General features: G+C 37.8%; 1 protein-coding gene across 2 annotated transcripts in view; it reads left to right on the forward strand.

The window, feature by feature from the left end:
- lrp2a (low density lipoprotein receptor-related protein 2a) overlaps nucleotides 1-20,659 on the forward strand; it is a 99,289-nt gene that overhangs the window by 66,087 nt on the left and 12,543 nt on the right. For both annotated transcript variants that reach the window (XM_077215888.1, XM_077215889.1), the window contains 16 exons: nucleotides 3,807-4,008; nucleotides 4,591-4,886; nucleotides 6,181-6,847; nucleotides 7,716-7,886; nucleotides 9,102-9,325; nucleotides 10,727-10,904; nucleotides 11,056-11,252; nucleotides 12,414-12,659; nucleotides 12,805-12,933; nucleotides 14,647-14,766; nucleotides 17,061-17,177; nucleotides 17,439-17,555; nucleotides 18,280-18,417; nucleotides 19,164-19,286; nucleotides 19,446-19,574; nucleotides 19,706-19,837. In XM_077215888.1, coding sequence (XP_077072003.1) covers nucleotides 3,807-4,008; nucleotides 4,591-4,886; nucleotides 6,181-6,847; nucleotides 7,716-7,886; nucleotides 9,102-9,325; nucleotides 10,727-10,904; nucleotides 11,056-11,252; nucleotides 12,414-12,659; nucleotides 12,805-12,933; nucleotides 14,647-14,766; nucleotides 17,061-17,177; nucleotides 17,439-17,555; nucleotides 18,280-18,417; nucleotides 19,164-19,286; nucleotides 19,446-19,574; nucleotides 19,706-19,837 — 3,186 coding nt within the window. The remainder of the gene's footprint in view (nucleotides 1-3,806; nucleotides 4,009-4,590; nucleotides 4,887-6,180; nucleotides 6,848-7,715; nucleotides 7,887-9,101; nucleotides 9,326-10,726; nucleotides 10,905-11,055; nucleotides 11,253-12,413; nucleotides 12,660-12,804; nucleotides 12,934-14,646; nucleotides 14,767-17,060; nucleotides 17,178-17,438; nucleotides 17,556-18,279; nucleotides 18,418-19,163; nucleotides 19,287-19,445; nucleotides 19,575-19,705; nucleotides 19,838-20,659) is intronic.

A 20,659-nucleotide genomic window follows, 5' to 3' on the forward strand; every position in this document is an offset into this window, starting at 1 on the left:
ATCCTGAATTTCATCTCTGATCTGACGAGAAACGGTGGCTGCAAGAGCAGAGATCAAGTCATTTTGAATAGTATGGGACTTACCAGAAAACACAGTTGAGCACTCAAATTGTGTGGACAGGACAGAGTCATATTTAGCTAATGTTTCTGTGAACTCCCTGTAATTCCCCTTGTTGGATGATTCACTACTCTCATCATGTCCCCTAAATGACAGCTCCTGCCGGCCAAGCAAGGATGTCACATCAATAAGGCGGTTTAGGAAGGCCCTGTTTTTTTTTACTCTTTCATTATGTTTAGCCACTTGAATGCCAGCACCTTTATTGATTGCATGCTCAACCCTGATCCTGCCCATGCAACTTAATCTTGCACATGCACTGAGATGTTCATGGCTCTTTTCATGTCTTTTATATGCCCTGTCAAAGTTAGACAGATCTTCAAACCCCACCTTTGACCAATCAACACATCCGTGAGATGGTTTCACTAATTCTGGGGTCCTTCATTTCAGGATCACACTCAGGACCTTCGGGTCCAAATGGGCCGGAAGGGTGGGATTCATATTTATTAAAAGAAATTTTTTTTTTTTTTACTTGTTTTTATAATATTTTTTCTTTTCTTTTTTGGTGTTTTGAGAATTTTATGATTTATAATTAATATTTATGCAATAAATATGACCCATTTTCCCCCAGTTTTCCCCCCATTGAATATAATAGAAAATTATTTTAAAAAAATATTTTTTATTTTTTATTTTTTTTAAAGCTGTATTTCATTTTAGAGTCAAGCCTAGACCTCATGAAAGCAATTTTTGAAATGAGATGGATGCCATCTGGTGGACAAACTGAGCATTTTAAAAATGCAAAACACATATGTAATCTGTGTGTGTGTGTGTGTGTGTGTGTGTGTGTGTGTGTGTGTGTGTGTGTGTGTGTGTGTGTGTGTGTGTGTGTGTGTGTGTGTGTGTGTGTGTGGATGTGTCTGTTTTCTACTCTTGATGTCTTATAGATTCACCCCTTCACTGTTGTGTGCTTTTTTTCTGGATCGAGGCTGATTTGTAGATTGTACGCACAAAAAAACTCGGTATTTTCACATTTTTGCCAATTTGCCATTCATTTCCTATGCGGGTCCATTTGGACCCGAAGGTCCTGAGTGTGACAATTTTTTTTACAACCACTTAGATTATTCAAATCCTGTCCCCAATTTTTTTTTGTGTTCATATACCAAGTACCAAAAAAGTCACCAAATTTCAGACCATTCCGATGAAGCTATGATTTAAAAAATATATATATTTAAATGCGTCGGGTCCATTTGGGCCGAAGTACCCCACAGGGTTAACAGGCATGGCCAGCAGTACATTTTATTTGTCACAGCACTTCCAGTCAGCCAGCTAATTTTGTCATACCAGGAGAGATGAAAGGACCTGTTATTTTTCCCTATTTTTTGCACTAAATCAATCTTAGGTGTTGATCCGCCCTTCTGTTTAATTTTAAGCTTTTCCTCGTAAGGAAGACTTTCAAATGACTTCGCCAAAATCAGGTCTACAATATTAGCACTGTCTGACATCGTGTGCAGTTTCACTCACGCTAGCCTTGCCTACTATATGAATGAATGAATGAATGATGATCAAAAAGAAATTATTAAACTCGCTAAAACTCAAACAAGGGATGTGGTGTGTAACTGTGAAATATATAAATGAAAATTGGCAATTTCGCACGCAAATATCAAGAAATAGGTTGCAGCAGTTTGTCTTTTGACTACACTTGAGAAATCCGCGATGGGACTGAGCGCGAATAGCTTCAGCGACTTCTTATAGTACAAAATAGCTGTCAGTCAAAAGGAGATGCAGTCTTTCGACAGATCCTCCAATCATCACGCAGACGCCCGGACTCCAGGCCAGCCCACTTCTCTATTCACCCCAGAGATGCTGAGCGTCCGTGGGCGGAACATAATCGCAGCATTTATCCAATGACCGTCTAGTTTCGAAGCACTGAAAAAAACTGTTCTAAGCAGCCCCATTGAAGTCAATGGACGCTCAGCTTCAATGGGGAAATGCCATAGGGAAATGCACTGTGATGCTACGAGACTGTATGAGAAGGAAATCGAGTCAGCCGACCTGCTATACGTTGCTGATTCTGAACGAACTCGTCTTCGAGATTAACTTGTTCTAACGCATTTTTAGTCAATAAAATATTAACACATATTTGACCATTATTTTTTGACATTATACAGTGGAAGCTGAGCATCCCATGCAGTCTTAAAGAAATCGCCTCTGGTACAAACTAACTTTTTATTAATTTTTATGTTTAATTTAATTTCAGCTTTAGTTTTAGTTTTATTTCTTGTTTATTTGCAGTTAGTAATTTTAGTGTTTTTTTCCCCAACTTATTTCAGTTTGTTGCCAAGTCAAGATTTCTATTTTCTAAGTCTAGTCCCAGACTAAAATGCATGTTTAAGCTGTTTTAACTGAAAGCAACTTGCACGGAGATATCTTAAAATATGTCAGTGCCATTGTTTTGTCTCAAGGTTAATACCAGTAATGTTTTTTTTCTAAGGCACGTATATAAAAGCTGCCTAAATGTCCTAATTGAACTAATGCTTCATCCTGGCTTAATCTAAGCCATTTCTGTGAAACCGGGCCTTAAGTTTCATCCTTGACTTTTTGGCTACATTGAGTGTTCTTGTATCATCTCTCTTCTCTAGTCCTTGCTCTCTGCACCCGTTTTCTTCCTCTCTGTTCTCTCGTCTCCCTCAGTCCATAAGTGTAGTAGGGTGCAGGTGCTGGTGTTCATTTTGACAGCAAATTTTGGTTTAGGTTTAGTAATTGTCTTATGACTAAGATGCAATTTATTTTTAGTCATATTTTAGTGTCCTGAATTACTTTAGTTTTAGTCTAGTTTTAGTCAAATAAATATCACAAGATTTTATTAGACTAAATCTGCAGTAGATTGAGTCAACTAAATTATTATGGGTTTAGTTAAACTGTAATGCATCAATTAAGCATTTCTCTAAAGTTTCCAAACTCATGATATACTGTCTATTAGCTTGTTAATATGAATGATATTAAGGTTTGAACATGCAATACAGATTCAATACAATTGCAATTACAATTCAAATGTGCGCATCATCTACGATGCAGGACATCAATTCTGTCTTGATCTCTTCCCAAATGATCCCTCCCTAACATTTTCATCTCATTTTTATTAGTTGACAAAAACGTCAATAGATGTTCGTCATAGGTTCTTTCATTCAAAGCTGTTTTTTGATAGAAATTTTGACGAGTTTTTTGTTAACGAAATGAACACTGGCTGGTGGTTGGGTGGAGGATCTATAGCTCATGCCTGAGGTCTGAAGCCTCTGTGTAAGGAGTCTGCATTCCTAATTTCTCCTGCCTCACTCACTGCTTTGTGAGTGTCTTAGCTGGCTGCTCTCGCTGCATAGACTTTAAACTTCCCCTGTTCTCTCCAGTTCACAAGAGGTTGCTCTGTCGTAGCTGATGAGCTCTCAATTAAAGTATCAAAAAAGTCTCAAATAGACACAAATTAGATAATTGTTGACATACAGTAAGATTAAAAACCTGTAAATTGAATGGTTTAATAGATCGATAATATAGAAGAATTTGATGAGAAATGTTTGAGTTCATATTAAGATTTGACTTCTTGTTGTTTCCACTAATCTTGTGAAGTATGACACTCTAAAAAGCATAAAAAAATGGAATTCACTGCCACACTATTTGTTTGCAGATGTTGATTTGAACATAGAGTTTACAAAATTGTATATTTTTTTTAAATTCTGGCCCCTTGTTTTGTCTCGCAGCTAATCGCAGCTGCTCGCCTCAAGAGTTCACCTGTATGAATAACAGGCCTCCTCAGAGGAAGTGTATCCCGAGGGACTGGGTGTGTGACGGAGACGCTGACTGTTCGGACGCATTCGATGAGCACCAGAACTGCACTCGTAGGTCCTGCTCCACCAACGAGTTTACCTGCAACAACGGCCTCTGCATCCGCATCTCCTACAGGTTAGAATTGCATTTAAAGCATGAAAGGCTACCTACAGATGTAATGCAAGAGATGCAAAAAATGCAACATCCTCATAGGCAATTTATGTGTAGACAAGCCGCCTTGAGAAGCTCATTATTTAAGTTTCTGATAACTAATATGCAGAATTGATTTTTAAATATTGTTTTATTTTTTTTACACCATAAAAACTGCATGCCCATTAAACTACTACTACTATTATTATAATCATCATCATCAATAATAATAATAAATATATAAAATGCATTGCATTATAATTGTATTTAATTGTATTTGTTATTTAAAAGAAAAATATATAATTTTCTATAATAATAATACAAAAGGGAAATGAATTGTATTTAATTTTCTGATGATTTTTTTTTTTTTACCATTTGATCCTTTTTTTACCATTTGATCCTCTTTTGTATATGTTTATGATGAGTTTACGGTGTTTATACAGGATAAAAAGTTGTTATTGTCACCATAAACAGTGTATACATCAAGTAAGCATAGGATCCAGTTGGTTCCAATAATAAACAGCAGTCTCTCCCATAAATCCCTGCTGTGCGTTTGGTGTCTACTAGGTGTGACCGTCGTAATGATTGTGGAGACAGCAGTGATGAACAGGGCTGCACATATTCGACATGTCCACAGCACCAGTTCACCTGTCAGAACGGGCGCTGCGTCTCGCGGGATTTCGTTTGTGACGGGGACAATGACTGCGGGGATGAATCTGATGAGCTGGATCACATGTGCAGGACTCCAGCGCCCACCTGCCCACCCGGAGACTTCCGCTGTGACAACGGGAACTGTGTGCCACTCAGCGAGGTGTGTGACAGGAGCGATGACTGCAACGACAACAGTGACGAGAAAGGCTGTGGTAAGCACTGTGTCATGTGACCGCTTGTGACCAGATTTTATTTTGGTGTCTGCTTCTTGTTTCTAGTTGTTTTATCTTTGCTGTACTGTATTCTGTTTTTTTGGAAACATTTACGTTTACTTCACTACATTCCAAAGCATTATATTGTATTTTTCTCTCCACTACATTTCATCAAAACATATCGCTCCCCATTATTTTGAATAGTGATGTCAGATTCGTGAATGAACTGATTCTTTTTAGTAAACTTGTTAAATCGGTTTGCGAATCGCACTGAATGATTCATTCGTGACTGATCTGATTGCAGCTGTTCTTGAGTCAACAACTCACTGGTACGAAGATACAGTTTTAGCTGCTCAGTATTTTTTTGGAAACCATGTTACATTTTTTGATGAATAGAAAGTTCGAAAGAACAGTATTTATTTGTAGTATGTCTTTACTGTCACTTTATTCAGTTTATTGCACCCTTGCAGTATAAAAACATTATTTTTATTTTAAATCTTACATACCCCAAACTTTTGATTGGTAGTGTATCACAGTTTCCACAAAAAATATCAAACAGCAAAAACTGTTTTCAACATTGATAATAAAAATAAATGTTTCTTGAACAGCATATCAACATATTAGAATTATTTCTGAAGGATCATGTGACACTAAAGACTGTCGTAATGCTGAAAATCACAGAATAAAGTACATTTTAAAATATATTCAAATAGAAAACAATATGTCACAATTGAACAGTTTTTACTGCATTTTTGATCAAATAAATGCAGCTTATGTGAGCATAATAATCTTCCAAAAACATACAAAAATCATGGTTATTATAACTTTTGACTAGAAGTTTATATTGACTGACAGCCTTACAAAATACATAATTAGCCTGAATTAGAAACACATCAATATTCATGATGATTCACGCCTCCCGCATAAAGCCTTTGTGACACAAACATCTTACACATTTTTAATCACTATAAAAATTCTAGGCTACAAGATCCAGTTCTCAAAAGTCTTGTGAACAAATGTTCAGTATGGGTTTTATGGCCTTATTTCAGTGGCTTTTTTCACAAACCAAACATAAGTGTAATTTTCTCAAAACTACAAACTTTTACATGCATGCTGCTCGCATATTATTGTAGCAGATTTTGTGATGAATACTGTGTATGTATCACTGACTTTTGCCATGAAAATGTTATAAGTAACAGAAATAATCACACGTGTCAGAACACCTCTAGGGCCCAAAAAACACCTCAGACCCCATGATGCACTTTTTTAGATTGTCTGTTTTTGTTTGTTTTAGGCATCAATGAGTGCACAGACCCGTCCATGCACCACTGCGACCACAACTGCACCGACACACCCACCAGCTTCTTCTGCACCTGTCGTCCCGGGTATCGTCTCATGTCCGATAACACAACGTGCGACGATGTGGACGAGTGCTCGGTCACTCCCGGCGTGTGCAGTCAGGTGTGTGAGAACACCATGGGCTCGTACGTGTGTAAGTGTGCGCCAGGCTTCCTCCGTGAACCCGACGGCCGCAGCTGCAGGCAGAACAGCAACATCACCCCGTACCTGATCTTTAGCAATCGCTACTATCTGCGCAATCTTTCCACGGATGGCGAGGCCTATTCTCTCATTCTGCAAGGCCTCAGCAGCGTGGTCGCTCTGGACTTCGATCGCGTCGACAAACGCTTGTACTGGATTGACGTGAGTCGGAGGGTGTTGGAGAGGATGTTCTTTAACGGGACGGGCCGAGAGGTGGTGGTGAACGGGCTTTTGCATGGAGAAGGCCTGGCGGTCGACTGGGTCGGGAGGAAGCTGTACTGGGTGGACAGCTTTCTCGACTGCATGAAAGTGTCGGAGCTGGATGGGCGGTTTGTGAGGAAGTTGGCAGAACACTGTGTGGATGTTAATAACACGTACTGCTTTGAGAATCCCAGAGCCATTGTGCTGCATCCCAAGTTTGGGTGAGTTTACCAATGATAGAAGTCATTTTCAGACCTATGGAAAAATAACTCTGTTACGATGTGCACATTGCAAAATTTTAGTAGTGAAATATAAATACAGAAGTGATTAGGATTAGGGTTAGGGTTAGTAGGGTCGGTAGTTGCCAGCTGGTGAATGTATTCTGATAGAATTGTGAAAACGCAAACACGAACTACAACCAACTATAAAATCATGTGTAGTCAAAATAACAAAATGAATTGGCGGAGCAATCATACTTTTTGCTGACGTCAAAGGCCATACGCACTCCAGTCAAATTCTGTAGAATTTTGGTGCAAAATAAATGTATCACCTGGCATGTTTATTATTATTATTAATTAATTATTTATAATACATTTCAGAAAGTTAAACCTGTTATATTATATTTTATTTAGTTAGAAAATAATATTTTTTATATATTTTGTTATGGATATTTACCGATAACGATAATTATATATAATTATCGTTAGCGTTGTTCTTGATTTTTATTTGGGTTATGGCCAATATTCTAAGTCTATAGTATTTAAAATACTATAAGATAAGAAACTTAAACCACACTAAAAAGTTTAAAAAATATATATATTAATTGAATTTAGATGTAACAAATTATAGTGCCAACATACTGTGCACCTACTATTAACAATAAACCGTTGTTCAGTACATGGAGTCATTAAAAAATTCAGGAGTGAGTTTGGTTATAGAATTCAGGTGTCACTACTGTAACTAATTCTGTGTGAACAGAAATGGATTAAGCTCTTAAAAGCGTTTTTAACTGCAGGGTGTGTGTGACCTTTACATTGTTGAAGTCTGTTTCAGCTCCTATTTTTTAAATCAAATGTCATCTTTGCGCAGCTACGTGTACTGGACCGATTGGGGAGACAAAGCCTTCATTGGACGTGTTGGTATGGATGGAAATAACAAGTCAGCCGTCATCACTACTAAGATCGAGTGGCCCAACGGTCTCACTATTGACTACACCAATGACAAGCTGTACTGGTCTGATGCTCACCTAAACTACATCGAGTAAGACTTTCTCACGTTTATATCTAATCCTGCCCACAGTGAAAAAAATGTTCTGTCAGTTCAACTTAGATAATGTACTTCATGTGGTAACATCTACAATATATGGAAGCTTGTTTCCGCCACAGAATGAAAAATAAAAAAGGTAATTGCGACTTTTTATCTCACAATTCTGACTTTATTTCTCACAATTGCGAGTTTACATCTTGCGATCAGAATTGCGAGATATAAAGTCAGATTTGCTTGATATAAAGTCGCAATTGCATGTTATAAAGTCAGAAATGCGAGATATAAAGTCAGAATTTATTGATAGAAAGTCGTAATTGCGTGTTATAAAGTCAGAATTGCGAGATATAAAGTCAGAATTGTGAGATGTAACGTCGCAATTGCATGTTATAAAGTCAGAAATGCGAGATATAAAGTCAGAATTGCGTGATATAAAGTCGCAATTGCATGTTATAAAGTCAGAATTGTCAGTTATACTGTCGCAATTGCGTGTTATTTTCCCCATAGAATTGGACTTTATAACTCGCAATTGCGAGTTTATATCTCACAATTCTGACTTTATAACTCGCAATTGCGAGTTTATATCTCACAATTCTGAGAAAATAAGTCAGAATTGCGTGATATAAAGTCGGAATTGCGAGAAAAAAAGTCAGAATTCTTAGTTTTCTCTCTCGCAATTCTGGCTTTATATCTCGCATTCTGACTTTATAACACGCAATTGCGACTTTATATCACGCAATTATGATTTATATCTTGCAATTCTGAGAAATAAAGTCACAATTGCGAGATGTAAACTCGCAATTGTGAGAAAAAAAGTCAGAATTGTGAGATAAAAAGTCGCTATTATTATTATTTATTTATTTAGTGGCGGAAACAAGCTTCCATAACAATAACTGGTTTTGTTGAAATGAAATAAATGATTTAAGATTACTGATTATAACTGAATTCAACCAACCTGAAAAACTGGTTTTGTTGAAATGAAATAAAGGATTTAGGATTATTGATTATATACTTGCTGTTTCTTTGTCATTTAACTGAGTGCTTTGGTACTTGTAGCTTAAATTTCTTTGATAAGTTTAGAAAGCAAAATACCACATTAAAAATCCATGTACAGGTCGGAGAACATGGTATTGCATTGCATTGCATGGCATTTTTTTTTTGCAAACAGTTATAATGTACAGCCCTATTGTTAAAATGGTTGTGTCTCCTCAGATTCTCTGATCTGGACGGGCATCACAGGCACACTGTGTACGACGGCATCTTGCCGCATCCTTTCGCCATCACAGTGTTCGAGGAAACCGTGTACTGGACAGACTGGAACACTCGCACGGTGGAGAAGGGGAACAAATACACCGGCTCCGGACGGGAGGCGCTCGTCAACACCACCCACAGACCGTTCGACATTCACGTGTGCCATCCCTACCGTCAGCCCATAGGTGAGTCCGGGACAGCGTAACCCGAGCGGGATCCAGTCGCAGGCGTCAGATCGATATCACTTCCTTTAAACGTCCGCTGAGGCACTTAAGGGTCTCTGCCAATATTTACACAGTCCGACACAATGCCGCCAGTCTCTGCTCGCCTGTCTTTTCTCGGAGACAGGAAAGACTAAACTCCTTATCATTGCTTTAATGGCCAGGACAGGTTTAAACTCTTTATCTGTGGGCTTCTTTAGAAAGAGGAGCTACAGCTACATGATGTGGAGCCACATCCTGGTTCTTTGTAAGAGGATACAGTCTAACTCAGTGGTTTTCAACTGACTCTCCAGATTTTACTTTGTGTGACAACCCAATTCAATATCACATTTGTTTATCGAACTAAAATAAAAAAAGATGTCCTGAAATGTTTTTAATGTATGAACTTTATTCTAAATTTGAAATTAAAATAATCGTAATTTATAATATTCTTAAAAACATTCCTGTGATTATATAATTATTTGCATTATTTTAGCATTTTTAAAATTTTGTTATTATCATGTTTTAATTTTTTGATTCTTAGCACATTTTGCGTATGATTGCCCCTATTACTCAAGACTTTTTTATTTATTTTTTCTATGAATAATAGAGAATAATCATAAGAATATTATAAATGAAATTTTTATTTTAATTGTAAACATTTAATGCATTTAAAACATTGAATGTTTTTCATTGAATGTTTAAAAAAAAATTTTAATTTTTTTTTAAATTTATTTAAAATAAATATTAATTTATAATATTCGTACAATTATTCTATTACTCATACAAAAGTACATAAAAAATTGCATTAAAATCCAACATTGTAATTTATTCAATGTTTGAAATTAAAATAAATATGAAGTAATAATATTCTTACAATTATTCTTATGATTATGTTTAGTCACTTATTATTTGCATTCATTTTAACATTTGTTTATTTATTTTTTAGTCATGTTTTTTATTCTAAGGCCGTTTATTTGACTTTTGTACGAATAATAGGATAATCATAAGAGAAATGTATATTTGCAATATTATTAATAAATTTCAAACGTTAAATAAATATCAGTGTTTGATTGATTTAAAGGACTTTTTTATAAATGTATTTATTATAAATTCAATTTATTATAAATATATATTTATTTATTTGCATACATTGAATGCATTTTAAACATTGAATATTTCCTTAAAAATCAAACACTGAAATGTATTCAGTCCTTAAAAATCAATTAAACATTATATATTTAATTAATTACTATTTGCTTTTTTTATAATAATAATAATAATAATAATAGCAAATACTCATTCGAAAAATGTATATTATTTTTTAATCTTGTACCATTAGCACTGAACCACTGATATAACTCTCACTATATCTTTCCCCTGTAGTGACGAATCCTTGCGCGGTGAATAATGGAGGCTGTTCTCACTTGTGTCTTCTGCGAGCGGGGGGTCAAGGTTATACCTGCGAGTGCCCTGACCACTTCCTAACCATGCAGATAGGGGGCGTAGCACGCTGTCTGCCCATGTGTTCCAGCACGCAGTACAGATGTGCAGACAACGAACGGTTCGTTTATCCTTTATCTGCTTTTTACATCTGCTTTCATTTCAGGCTCTGTTCGAAAACCTAAAGAGCTGTCTTGCTGTAAACTGTCTATGTAGGCAGCTGCCTTCTAAGGAAGCATCCAAAGTAAAATTGAATATTTTGTTTTTCTAAGCTGTATCCCTATCTGGTGGAAGTGTGATGGTCAGCGGGACTGTAGAGATGGCTCGGATGAACCCTCCACGTGTCCCGTCCGGCACTGCAGACTGGGCCAGTTCCAGTGTAGTGACGGAAACTGCACCAGCCCACACTTCCTGTGTAACTCTAATCAGGACTGTCCTGATGGCTCGGATGAGGACACTGTGCTGTGTGGTATGGAACAAACCAATATCATGTCAAAAGCCCCTTTCACACATACAGTCTTCACTGGGAAATTACCATTAAGAGATCATGTGTGAACAGGACCTTTTCTTAAAATACTAGTAAATCGATTCTGGCAATTTACCAGATGTTACAAGTTGTACAAGTTACAAGTGTTACAAGTTGTACAGTACATTACTGGTATGATGCTGTGTGTGAACAAAAAATGAAGTTTACTGGTATGAGCATTAATGAAATCTGTATATGCTGACGTAAGAAGTCTGCTTTTGACCAAAGAAAATTTGGTAACGCTTCATTTTACAGTCCTGTTCCCCATGTACATACTATCTACTTATTATAGTAATACAATAACTGGGTAATAACTAGGTACTAACCCTGAACCTACCCCTAAACCTAACCTTAACCCATGCACTTACCTTATATTCCCCAGTACTTTCTTAGGTAAGTACACTGTAAGTACACGTAAGTTAATGTACTGTAAAATGAAGTGTTTCCGAAAACTTCTTATGGAGATGAAATGAGTACTCTCCGCTGTTTACAGTAAGCTCGGCTGCTTTTTAATAGCTTCTCTATGTAAATGTGCACTAGATGGACATCTTTGACGCTGCGCCACATCTCGCAGGTTTATCAGCGTGTTACACTCGAGACCCTGCCTTCTTTGCAGTTGAATACTATTATGCTCTACCATTATATCTCTTGTTTTTAAGAAAAACACATTTTGTGTGATCCTCCCTTTACGCCTGTCACTCAGACGTCAAAATATGTTGTCAGTTTGAACAGATAGTGAAACTCTAGCATTTCCGATGACTTTACCACAGAATTTACCACAGAATTTGGTGCTGATGTGTGAATGGTCTCTTAACGGTAAAAAGCCAGAACACCATTGCTTGTGTCAACAGCATTTTTGTGTATTTACTGGTAAAGACATTCTGGTAATTTTACAGTAATTTACTGGGATTACTGTGTGAAAGTGGCTAATGTTTACAATGATGATAAGGCCAATTGGCTAAAAATCAGAGCAGGAAGCTGAAAGGTTGTTGGTTTGAACCGCATGATAAAATGTACACTGCATTGAAAACAACACGGCTATTCTGATACTTGCTTTTGATTGGGCTGTTGCTAAAGCATCTTCCTCTGTTTCTGTACCGTCAGTCACGCATCAGTGCGAGTCGCATCAGTGGCAGTGTGCTAATAAACGCTGCATCTCTGAGGCCTGGCAGTGTGACGGGGAGAACGACTGCGGCGACGGCTCCGATGAGGATCCCACACACTGTTCCAGCAGGACCTGCAGACCCGGACAGTTCAAGTGCAGGAACGGACGCTGCGTCCCGCAGAGCTGGAAATGTGACGTGGATGACGACTGTGGAGACAACTCCGACGAGCCCATGGACGAATGCAGTGAGTTGCATTCATTGCTACAGCATTCATTGGTTTAAGTTAGTCAAGGAAGAAAAAGGAGAGATTCTGCTGCACTATGAAGTGAACTTAAATCACTGGCAGTATTTTTCTTTGTTCTAAGTCATCTGTGTGATGTTGTTTGCAGTGGGTCCAGCGTACAGATGTGACAATCACACAGAGTTTGACTGCAGGACAAACTATCGCTGCATTCCTCTGTGGGCCGTGTGCAATGGACACAACGACTGCAGGGACAACAGCGACGAACAGGACTGTGGTGAGACATCAGACAAACCCTAAAAACAAAACTTGGCTTTTTTATTCACAAACACCAGTGCTTACAACTGATAAACAATTAATGAAATAATGAAGTAACTGTAATAGTAGTAATATTAAAATTCGTAGAAAATTAAATTATACAATTTTATCAAATTTATTTTCATGAGTGAAAAAAACATTTTATGCACAAACAGCAGTGCTTTATTACACAAATTTTATATTTTTCCTAATTAAAATAATTTTTCTTTTTTTCTCCGCATTTTTTTCTTCTGCTTCCTAATCCAGCTTCCTAGCAAGTCTGAGCTGCAAAAAATTTTTTGGGGGATATTGCAGTCTAAACAGCAAAAACATATTAAATCTTTTGTTTATTTATTTTTATTACAAAAAAAAATTAATTGTCTTTTTAAAGCATTAAATAAATGTAACACTTACTTTTCACAGTCGAATCAACCAATGGATAGAATCAAGTCCCGTCCTACTTTTTTCCCTTGTTCGATAAGCTGCTTCACTCAGAAGCTTCAAAAACGCCACAATATAGAAGTAAAGTCGACTGCAATTTCTCTTTTATGCTGACATAAAAAAAATTATTACTAAAAAAATAACACTAAAATTAAGACCAAGTACTTTATATATAATGTATCATGTAAATTTACTTTGCATTGTCTCGGTTATCAGTGATGCTATATAATGCCGGGGTGGTGTGGGTTTGTTTGATTGATTTAAATCATGAGGAGTTATTCATCCCCTCACACTCCAGCGTATTAGTGAGTGTTAGTTAAGTCTCTCTGTGATGGACGGGCCCTCGTGACCCCTCCTCCTGTCTGGGGCCACAACTCTGATTTATGTGTGTGTGTATTAGGTATGTCTGTGTCAGGCACCAATGTGTGTGTGTGTGGTGTGTGTGTGTGAAGTTGTTATAATGTTTGTGTTTTTTTTAATTAAGGATCAATAGGTATATAATATACAGTAAAAAAAAATGAATTACCTTTATTTGTGGAAAAGCAACTGGTGATGACGTTTGATTCATCATCTGGCTTTCTCATTACCACCTGTGGTTAACTGTAACGTGTGTATATAAGAGCATAAATATCACATACTTCAGTAGGTTGGTATTTTAACATTATATCAGTTAAAGAAATATATTTTTACTGTACATTTTTCAGGTTTTAAAATGCGTAAAACCTAAAATGTTGCACCATATCTGCAGTTTTTTTTTTTTTTTTTACCATAAATTTCACCGATTTTTTGTCAGTGATCTGACTGATGTTCACATAAACACACACACACACATGTAGCCCTGGCTCTCCTGGGTCTTATCAGCTCCTCCTCGCTCCATTAGTGCCATCCTGCACAGAGAGGAGAGAGAGGAGAGATCGCCCTAATCTGACTGTAAGAATGTGCCGTCCGGGTCAGAGATCCTACAACTCCTCTACCTTCCTTTCCTCTCTGCCATGTGCATATTTTCGGCCCCATTTCCTCCTCTTCTCTCACTTTCTCAGTAGCAGTAATAATCATGTCTTCATTAAAGCACATACTGTTAAATAAGGTCTTCTTTATCAGATGTGTCTGCTAATGTACTGGAACTTTCTGTCAATGAGACTGAGGTCCGTGTGACTGAGCAAAATGTGTCTGTCTCTCCACTTCCACTCTGTTTAACCTCAACCTGTGTGTTAAAGTTTGTGTGAGCCTGTGTTGTCTATTGTGTTTGCAGAGGAGTTGACCTGTGAGCCAGCGGGTGATTTCCGTTGTGATAACCACCAGTGTATCCCCCTGCGCTGGCGCTGCGACGGAGACAATGACTGTGGCGACGGATCGGATGAACACAACTGCAGTGAGTAGAAGCACTCTTGACCTCTCGGGCTCGATCAGATCAATATAAAAACACTAATGGTAGTTTGATTGGTAACAAAAGGGATAGTTTACCCAAAATCATTATGTACTCACCCTTGTGTTGTTCAGTGGAATACAAAAGTTGATTTAATAAAAAATAAAAAAAAGTATAATCCAAAGACTTAAACAGTCAAATACACACAAAATAATGTCAAAATGTCTTGGTTAGTCCCATAAACACAGTCAGTTCTGTTTTAAATGAACGTAAAGAGTTGAGAAAAAAAATGCATGTGTAACAGTCCTAATATATGGCTGCTACCTAATATACATGTGTAGCAGCCTAATATACCTGCTGCCAAATTATGAGATAATACCAAAAATATATATATGGCCGTTTTTTCCCCATGTTATCGTTGTCAAAATTGTGGTCAGTGAAAATGTTGAGTGTCTAGTAACTTTGGAAAACCGTTGGCTACAGTGGCTGGTGAGCAAAAAAGTGAATGTCAAACCCTGCTTACCAGAGAAACAGTAACAGTAAAGACAGAGAAGAAAAGATTTGATGGAAACAAATTGTAAAGACAGAGAGCGCGGAGGAGACGGCGTGATGGCAGACAAGGTGCTGTGAGGTGTGAAAGGTTGACAAATGGTCTGCGCTAAACCTTTGAGCTTCATGTTGGAAGAAGCGCTGATTGTTTCAGCACTTTCTCCTCCCTGCAGAAGAGCTGCGGGGGTGGTGAACGCGGGTCATTCCCCTGATGAATTCAGCTATGAACTCACCTCCGAAAAATGGTCCTCTTGCTGAAGAGCAAGCCTTAGCTCAAGGGATATATAATCCTGAGACAGTGAAGCACAGCCTAATCATCGCCCTCATCTGTGTCAAAGGCTTGTTGTGCTTTACTTAAACACTTCAGGTCGTGTTTCTGCTGCATTTTAGCCTTAGTGAAACATTGCTTTTGTATTATTGCTTTATGCCTGAACTATTCTTTTTTTGTTGATGGTTTATGTAAACAAGTGCCAGATCTTGGGCCATTGCGCCAAGTTATGAACGTTTTGCTAACGTTATGAAAACGTTATTTCTGAGTGTTCTTACTGTCCTGAATGTAAAATAATTGTATCCCTTAAAACTCATCACAAAAATGACATTCAAACTTTTTTCCTTGGAATTTTTCTTTTTCATGCCTTAAAGTAGCTTTGATGAAACTTACCACCCTTGCCTCATTAAGTATAAACAGTTCTATGAATATGCAAATTAGACCCGCCTCCACTCACTCGCACCAGCTCAGAGATCCACTCGTTGACGATCATAAATAAATAACATTAAAAGCTTGATTTTCACCAGAGGGGGACTTTAAAAACGTATTTCTCAGTTATATGAATGTTAATTTTACATTAAATGTTCTCGGATCATTCTGAAATAAAGTAGTAGCATTTTAATGCGCCAAATTGCTGTGTTGCTTGCTCAACAATCTTTTTACCACAGTTAAGAGGGTTTTAGGCATTCTCTTTTTCTTCATGCTTAAAGGGATAGTTCACCCAAAAATGAAAATTCTGTCAGTATTTACTCACCCTCATGTTGTTCCAACCCCGTAAGACCTTCGTTCATCTTCGGAACACAAATTAAGATATTTTTGATGAAATCTGAGAGCTGGATCTCTCCTCCATAGGCTTCTTGAGGGATTGAAACTTGCTGGCCTCGAAAAGTCATTAAAGACATCATTAAAATAGTCCAAGTGACACGTAGGCTCACTATTGGCCGACGCTGGTCATGTGTGTGATGCGTGTGACGTACAACAACAGATCATACGCTGTTAAACTAGTGAACTGACTCGAGGCCCAGAGAGAAGGAAATGAATAGTTTAAATAAAGTCGTTATTTTTGTTTTTTTTGCGCACAAAAAGTATTCTCGTCGTTTGATAAATTTAAGATTGAGCCACTGTAGTCACTTGGACTATTTTAACAATGTCTTTAATGACTTTTCGAGGCCGGCAAGTTCAATCCCTCAAGAAGCCTATGGACTAGTATGGAGGAATGATCCAGCTCTCAGATTTAATCAAAAATATCTTAATTCGTGTTCCGAAGATGAACGAAGGTCTTACGGGGTTGGAACAACATGAGGGAGAGTAAATTCTGACAGAATTTTCATTTTTGGGTGAACTATCCCTTTAAGAACGCCCCTTACTTGTGATAAAATCACTGTGACTCAACAGCCGCTTGGGCCTTGTTGCTTTATTGGCCTGTCTGCCTTTTATGTATGTTCATGTGTGTCAGATTGACACGCTTCTTATGCGTCCACAGCCCCTCGTCCGTGCACTGAGAGCGAGTACCGCTGCGACAACCTGCACTGCATTCCTGACCGCTGGGTGTGTGACCATGACAACGACTGCGAGGACAACTCTGACGAGAGAGACTGTGGTGAGTGAAAGAAAAGAGACAGCAGAAAGGAAAGGCCATCAAAAGACAGATGGAGAGAGATAGAGTGTGGCCGTGGCACTAGCCACCATGTTCAACATCATAATATTGTCTTTTTATTACAGATTGATCCTCAGTGGTTGATATCTCAATGCATTTGTGTGCCTGGATACCTTGTGAATGACTTACAGGAAGTGTGCATAATTCATTCTCCATGGAGGATTGAGAGATTGGCTTTATTCTTTGTGGATGGATGTGTTTCAGAGCTGCGGACCTGTCACCCGGGGTACTTCCAGTGCAGTAGCGGCCACTGCATCTCTGAACGCTTCAAATGTGACGGCAACGCTGACTGTCTCGACTTTACCGATGAAAGCTCCTGCCGTGAGTGTGTTTTTTTACCTATTTTAATTCTGGAAATGCACCTGAGAACAAGACAGCTGTGGATTATATTGTAGCACCCTCTAGAGTCCAAAAGGGTTGTGCATCTGTAAATGTTCCCACTGGTATGGAAATCAGGGAATATCTTGGCCTTGGAAACTCATGGAAATTTTACATTTTGATTAAAGATTACAAAGACAAACTTACACTGAATCATTCACAATAAGCTTAAACAGTAAGCCATGGCACTAGCAATGCCAAAGTCCTGGGTTCGAGTCCAACTGAAGTCAAGTCCCCTTTATTTATATAGAGCTAAGTAATAAACAGGAAAATAATGATCAATGATGCAAACTTCCTCAAATATAAGGCACATTCAAATTCTGCTGTGAAAAGCTCTAAAAAGTCAATAGTGTAATAATTCAGCTCAAGTCAATTCAGTGTTGGTTCAGTTCAGTTCAATAATTATGAAATGAGTTTAATTCAGCTCGAGTCAAGTTTTGTTCTCATCTGATATTGTCAGTGCATCCAAATTAATAATACTATTGAATATTAAGTGTCTTTTCTTTTAAACTCCAACTGAGAAAGCCAGAGACGACTGTGGCAAATAACCTAAATCAAAAGATGATTGTTTGAATGCAATGTTTGTTGCTTTTATATGCCAAATGCTAAATGTTTAATTGAAATTTATGTTGAGTTGTGTGTGTGTGTGTGTGTGTCCACATTTCAGCCGCACGCTACCCGAACAGCACCTACTGTCCACCCTTCCTGTTTGAGTGTAAGAACCATGTGTGTGTGCAGCAGCACTGGATATGTGACGGAGATAACGACTGTGGGGATAATTCAGATGAGGAACTGCATCTCTGCTGTGAGAAACATCTATCTATCTATCTATCTATCTATCTATCTATCTATCTATCTATCTATCTATCTATCTATCTATCTATCCAATCGATCACATTGATCCATCCATCCAATCAATCACATCCATCCAATCGATCACATCATCCATCCATCTAATCAATCGATCACATCATCCATCCAACCAATCGATCACATCATCCATCCAACCAATCGATCACATCATCCATCCAACCAATCGATCACATCATCCATCCAATCAATCGATCACATCATCCATCCAACCAATCGATCACATCATCCATCCAACCAATCGATCACATCATCCATCCAACCAATCGATCACATCATCCATCTAACTAATCAATCGATCACATCATCCATCCAACCAATCGATCACATCATCCATCCAATCAATCGATCACATCATCCATCCATCTAATCAATCGATCACATCATCCATCCAACCAATCGATCACATCATCCATCCAACCAATCGATCACATCATCCATCCAATCAATCGATCACATCCATCCATCCAATCGATCACATCCATCCAACCAATCGATCACATCCATCTATCCGTATATAAAACTTGAAATTTTTAAAGTGCATTAAGCCTATCCAACTATTATATTTCTAGTATAATTTGCAAGTATATCAGCTATATAACCCAATAAAAGGCAACATTTGACATTTTATATGTAGAACAGTTTTAACATGCACAAACTTGACGTGTCTTGTCTCCTCAGTGGACATCTCATGTGATCCTCCATTCCGTTTCCGTTGTGATAACACCCGCTGCATCTACAGTCACGAGCTCTGCAATTCTATAGATGACTGCGGTGATGGAACCGATGAGAGGGCGGAGCATTGTGAGTGATGGTCAAACAATAGATTTTCACATCATACAGACTAGCTTTTATTATGCTGACTATGTGTAATATGTACCTGTTTATACCTTTTTAATTCCCAAAATTCTATTGAAACTGTGGCGTATTAAAACACCCTGCTTTGTGTGAATGATTGCTCAGGTGTGACTCCCACACACGGACCCTGCTCTGGAGATGAGTATAAATGTGGAAATGGTCACTGCATTCCTCTGCAGTACGCCTGCGACGACTACGACGACTGTGAAGACCAGACCGATGAGCTTGGCTGCTGTGAGTTTTGTTCATTTACTCACCCTTATGTTGTTTATTATCTTCTTTCTTGCATGAACAAAAGTGGATGACGATTTAAACTAACAAGCTCCAAAAAGGACAAAAAACATTTGTTCATCTCTCTTTGTTAGACTACGGTCATGGGCGGTCATGCAGTGAGAATCTGTGTGAGCATAACTGCACAGATTTGTCGACCGGAGGCTTCATTTGCTCTTGTAGACCTGGATATAAACCTAACCCGGAGGACAAGAACACCTGCGATGGTTTGTGATGTCATCTTAATACTTTCTTTATTAGAAGACCTCAATATTTACAATAAAACAGGCTTATATAGAGGCATCCCGGAAGCCAGCCAGGACAACGGGAACTCCTCCAGGGGTTTCAGCGACTGATCTGTTTCAAAACTCAAATCACAATTCTTTTGTTCTATATTCTGCCCTTTTCATGGAATATTTTCTGTCCGGACGGGAGCAACATAAGAAGTACATGCACAATGCTAAGACACAACGTTATAAGTAAAAAGGCTTACTAAGTTTTAGTACTGAATGGATGGATTCAATGACTTTTACTTTCAAATTAAATCTTTTCTCATTTTTTTCACAGGCTACAGGCTAATTTGCACGTTTACATACTCTTTTCAAAACTGTTGAACTTAAGTTCAAAACCTAACAATACTAAAACATGAGTTAAAATAATTTTTTTATTTTATTAATAATTATTAATAAAGAATTTATTTATCCGTAATTTCGTGCTTTTCTACGGTGATACTATACTGAAATATATTCCGAAGCTAAAACAATTAAATGTAGCTGAACACTTACACAGGTGTTACAATTTTAATTCTAGGATCCATATCTCAATACTTTACTCTCTTTTTCAACTTCACTACCATCTAGACCGAAGGGGAAACCTTAAATACTTTTCTACTGTGACGTAAACATGGACCACATAACATGCATTCAGTGAAATCGAAACAGTAGAGAAGTGTCTTTCTTGGTTTGTAAAGAAAATTTACAAACATTGTATGCTACAGTACCTGTTTTTAGCAGGTCATTGTTTTATAGTAATATATTGTAAAGTGTGTT

The sequence above is a fragment of the Siphateles boraxobius genome, unplaced genomic scaffold (genome assembly GCF_051911475.1).
Source record: "Siphateles boraxobius isolate OS27281-9 unplaced genomic scaffold, OSU_SipBor_1 7, whole genome shotgun sequence".
In the NCBI taxonomy this organism is placed as follows: domain Eukaryota; kingdom Metazoa; phylum Chordata; class Actinopteri; order Cypriniformes; family Leuciscidae; genus Siphateles; species Siphateles boraxobius.